We start from the raw sequence: 4,167 nt of genomic DNA on the forward strand, positions 1-4,167 counted from the left end.
GATGGGACTCATAAAGCATTTACAGTTTTTTTTCCATATTCAACTAATAAAACCACAACTATTTCTATAACTATTCATATCACCATTTGAATTAGTGACTTCCTCTAATAATTGACTGCCTGGGTTGACCTTTTTTAAACAGTTTACAGTTCACTATATATTAAGTTGGACCTTTTTCAACAGATAGGAGACCCAAAGCAGAGAGCTTTAAACCTAAGATAATAGCTCTTTTTCTCTTGTTATGCCTCTCTCTTTTTTTCTTTTCTCTTGTTCTATGTTGCTGTTTATGACCAAAAAAAGCCCTGAGGCATGGTCACGTGGTCTCAAACCCCCACTCCTCCCCCTCTCTCTCTCTCTCTCTCTTTAGCACGTGCTTGTGCTGAGAGGCCTGAGAGCAGCATAAAACTTGGGACATAAATCAGGCTCTCATAAATAATGGCCGTACTTCCCTTTACAACTCCGTTGGACTAACAGACAATAAAAACACCAATAAGCAAAGATTGGATCTAATTTATTGCCTCATAAAAACAGACGGAGAGCTCGGCTCGGCTTCAGCAACGTAGTCACTGCTGAACACAGCCCAGCTATTACTATAGAACACGCTCTCAGCCAGGTTAACACACTGATCTGGGGTCAGAAAGGATTTTTAGGTAGCCTATATTAGGGAGGAAATTGGTCAAAAACGTTATCTGTCGGACGTGAACAAATGTTGTATCATGCAGTAGGTAATATAAAAATAACAATAATAAGAATAAGAATAAGAATTAAAATAAATAAATAGAAAAAGCCCAGACATTTCCACAAAAAAAATAGTCCATGGCGCAAAGGGACTACAATTGACGGACTGTTAGTTCTGGAGCGTTTTCCTTTCTTCCTTTCTTTAAAACCAGAAAAAGACCTCGGACTAATCAAAATCTCAATTATCAGTAATTATTATTTAAATAAGGTCAAATTTAAAAGTGGTTGCTGGAATGAAAATAGTTGGTTTACCATGGGTAGGTTAAATAAAAATAAAAAAAAGAACTGCCTGGAAAATGAAATCCCCAGTAGACCAATCCACGAGACGACTACAGCATGAAAAACAACAGCTTCTCTTCTCCGACAAAACTTCCATACATTTGGGAATTTTACAAAATCGTGGCATTAAAACGAGTTGAAGAAAATGGAACCAAAGGGCGCAGGGTATATCGTGGTGTTGCAGCTTGAGTGTGCTGGGTTCGGGTTTGGCTTCGCTGTGTCGGTGCAGCCTCGGCCTACGCTTTCTGCTGCTTTCAATGGCCCTCACTCCCACACACATTTCTACTTGTTCTGCCTGTCAGAGGGCATGGGAAAGAGTGGGAGAATGGAGCTGAGAGCCAAATAGCTTCTATCCATTTGTCCCTGGTATCTGAGTGGTTTTATTTGTTTAACTCAGATAAAATATGTCTGCGTGGCGTGTGCGTAAGAGCGCATTTGCCGCGCGTAAAAGCCGTGTACACATAAGAAAACACGGCGAATGGTGGGGTCTAAAGGGGGAGACATAGAATGGAGCTTTTCTTATTATTTAGGGAGAGAGAGGGGCTGTCAGGCTCTTTGCAGGGACTGAAAGATTGATCGCTGCACTGTTTTTGTACTCCTCGAGCCCTTCCCAAAATATCCCCTGCTAAACTCCCGAATTCCTGATCTTTCTAAAAAAAAAAAAGGAAAGAAAATCTACATGTGCGCCCTGATGAGTTTTAAGGCCACTCAGCACACTCTCACTCAGTGTTAGTGTTCATAATATTGCTGCTGTGTTATTATTTGTTCTATTAGGAGAAACTGGAGGCCTGCGCGCTCCCCTCCTCTCTCTACAGTTGCAGTGAACGACCTCGCTGTGAACTCTTTCTGTCTCTCTCTCTCTTTCTCTCTCCCCGCGTAAACACACAGGACATTTTTAACACCCATACATCACACTGGAGAGAGGGCAAGGGAGAACCACAGCTAGTGAGAAGATATTTGGAGACGGTGAACAGAGGCTATTTTGGTCGGATTATATTTAGACATTATGTAGGTTTCTATCTCTCTCACACACAGAAACGCACAACCAAAAACATTTAGCAATCGATAAAAATAAAGTATACACTTACACACCAACAGGTTCCCTGTCTCTGCCTCTCTTCAAATCTAAATGTCTCTATAGAAACCTGCTTTATGTCCACTACCGCTGAGTAGAAATCTTCATCAGCTTCTACTCCTGAGCTGCTGCGCCATCTAAAACCCTCTCCAAGTTTTCTGTGCCTAAATTGGGGATTGTTTAGCCTCTGTCATAATGTATAAGATTAATGAGCTGAGTGCTGTAAACAGTAGTTTTTTTTTCTTCTTCTAAAGGAGCCATATTGTACACGGTGGTGGCCAGCTCCGTACACCTAATGTTAACCGTCATTACATCACCCATAGGACCGAAAAAATGTCCGAGATGCTCTATTGTTTGTGCGCAAAACCGGGCCGAGATGCGCCGACCCGCCGCCCACACTGGACACATGGCGACCGGCCGCCTTGTCGCGCCCCCCCCCCTCACACTTTACCCCCCGTTAAGACGAAACAATAGCAGCTATCCCGTCATATAGCCACAGCATTCGGTTGAAACATAGAAATGCTGCTTCCCATAGCCATCGCCGCCGCCAGGCCTGGACCTCCGATTGGCTGTTCCGGGTCACATGACCAGGAATTGGCTGCAATTTCGCCCCATAGTTGTTCAGTTTAGCCTACCCAGGTCCCCATACGCTAGTAATATCACCAATATACACAATTATTATATATCCACCGCATTTACGCCATTGCGGTCGGGAGCCTACATGCTCGTGCGTTTTTTTTCATTTCGTTTTATTTTTTTAAGAAGCCATATTGTGTTGTATGCGTGTGCGAGCGTGCGTGCGTGTATGTGTTTTGTTTTTTTTTTATTTTGGGGAAGGGATTGTTTCGGGGGGTCTCGCCGTTTGAGGTTGAAGCCCGTTTTGAGGGAGCTATGAATTTTGAATTTGAGAGGGAGATCGGTTTTATAAACAGCCAGCCGTCCCTAGCAGAGTGCCTGACGTCTTTCCCCGCCGTCCTGGAGTCATTTCAAACTTCATCAATCAAGGAGTCGACAGTAATTCCGCCTCCCTTCGAGCACACCATCCCCAGCCTCAGCCCCTGCACAGCCAGCCAGCCGAGACCGACTGCAAGGAGCCAGCAGAACCGGAGAACCTCCGTCACTAATGGCCTCCAGACGCATCACCGAGCCGCACAGCAGCCCTGTCCGCCCGGCCAGGCCCCTGGCCCGGCCACGGCCACTCCGGCCGGTCCGCTGGCCCACGAGTTCCCCTGGATGAAAGAGAAGAAGTCATCAAAGAAGTGCCCAAAGCCGGGGAGCAGCTCCAGCGGTGGCGGATCCATCATCCCCCCTGCATCTTCCTCCCCATCGCCGACCGCCTCCGGGTACGCTTCGGCGGGCATCGAGTCACCCACAGGTCGGTATGCCGGGATGAGAGAGCCAGAAGGCTATGTGTGTGTGATGGGAGTATAATGGGTGTGCAGCATGTGCTTTAATTTACTGTCTGCATCTTCATTTCACTTCCACTTCAGAAATAGCATGCTATTTATTTCACACAGCATGGATTTGGGTAGATGACATTGTCTTTTTCTTGCTCAGTGTGTGTGTGTGTGTGTGTGTGTGTGTATTGTGTAGTGCTGTGATGCTGTGTCAAGAGGGAAGCCATATCTAGACCACTGCATTATGCTGCAGTGCTTTACACTCTCTCTTCCTGCACTTCATAACGCACCCATTAACACATTATCTTTGTCATTTTTAGGATTAATATGTACACTTCAGCTTCGTGCTAAGGGAAACCCTTTCACACCAGCAATCGTTTAATTCTGTACCAGCTATAGCCCAAATTTTTCCAAAATGCATTCTGTCCATATGTAATTCTTTATCGTGCGTAAAGACGCACAGAGAGGGGGGATTCAACCCTGCAGATGATTGCTGCTGCAGCCTGGATCATTCTGTTCACTGGGTGGTGTGATCGCAGCAGCAGCTGAAGCATCGCACTGACATTATATATTCATAACACAACTGAGATGGTAGCCATATTGGATGGAGGTGGGAAATGTAATGGCGAGGCAGAGCGACCGGACCAAATATGTTGGGGTGGGGGGGGGGGGGGGGGG

The 4,167-nt window shown here is 45.7% G+C and overlaps 1 protein-coding gene across 1 annotated transcript in view; it reads left to right on the plus strand.

Moving 5' to 3' along the window:
• Window positions 1-2,576: 2,576 nt before the first annotated feature.
• Window positions 2,577-4,167, plus strand: part of hoxb2a (homeobox B2a) — a 4,001-nt gene continuing 2,410 nt past the window's right edge. Inside the window, exon 1 of the mRNA XM_034894479.1 lies at window positions 2,577-3,467. Within this exon, the coding sequence (XP_034750370.1) occupies window positions 2,984-3,467 (484 nt within the window). The 5' untranslated portion in view covers window positions 2,577-2,983. The remainder of the gene's footprint in view (window positions 3,468-4,167) is intronic.

The sequence above is a fragment of the Etheostoma cragini genome, chromosome 15 (assembly GCF_013103735.1).
Source record: "Etheostoma cragini isolate CJK2018 chromosome 15, CSU_Ecrag_1.0, whole genome shotgun sequence".
NCBI lineage: Eukaryota > Metazoa > Chordata > Actinopteri > Perciformes > Percidae > Etheostoma > Etheostoma cragini.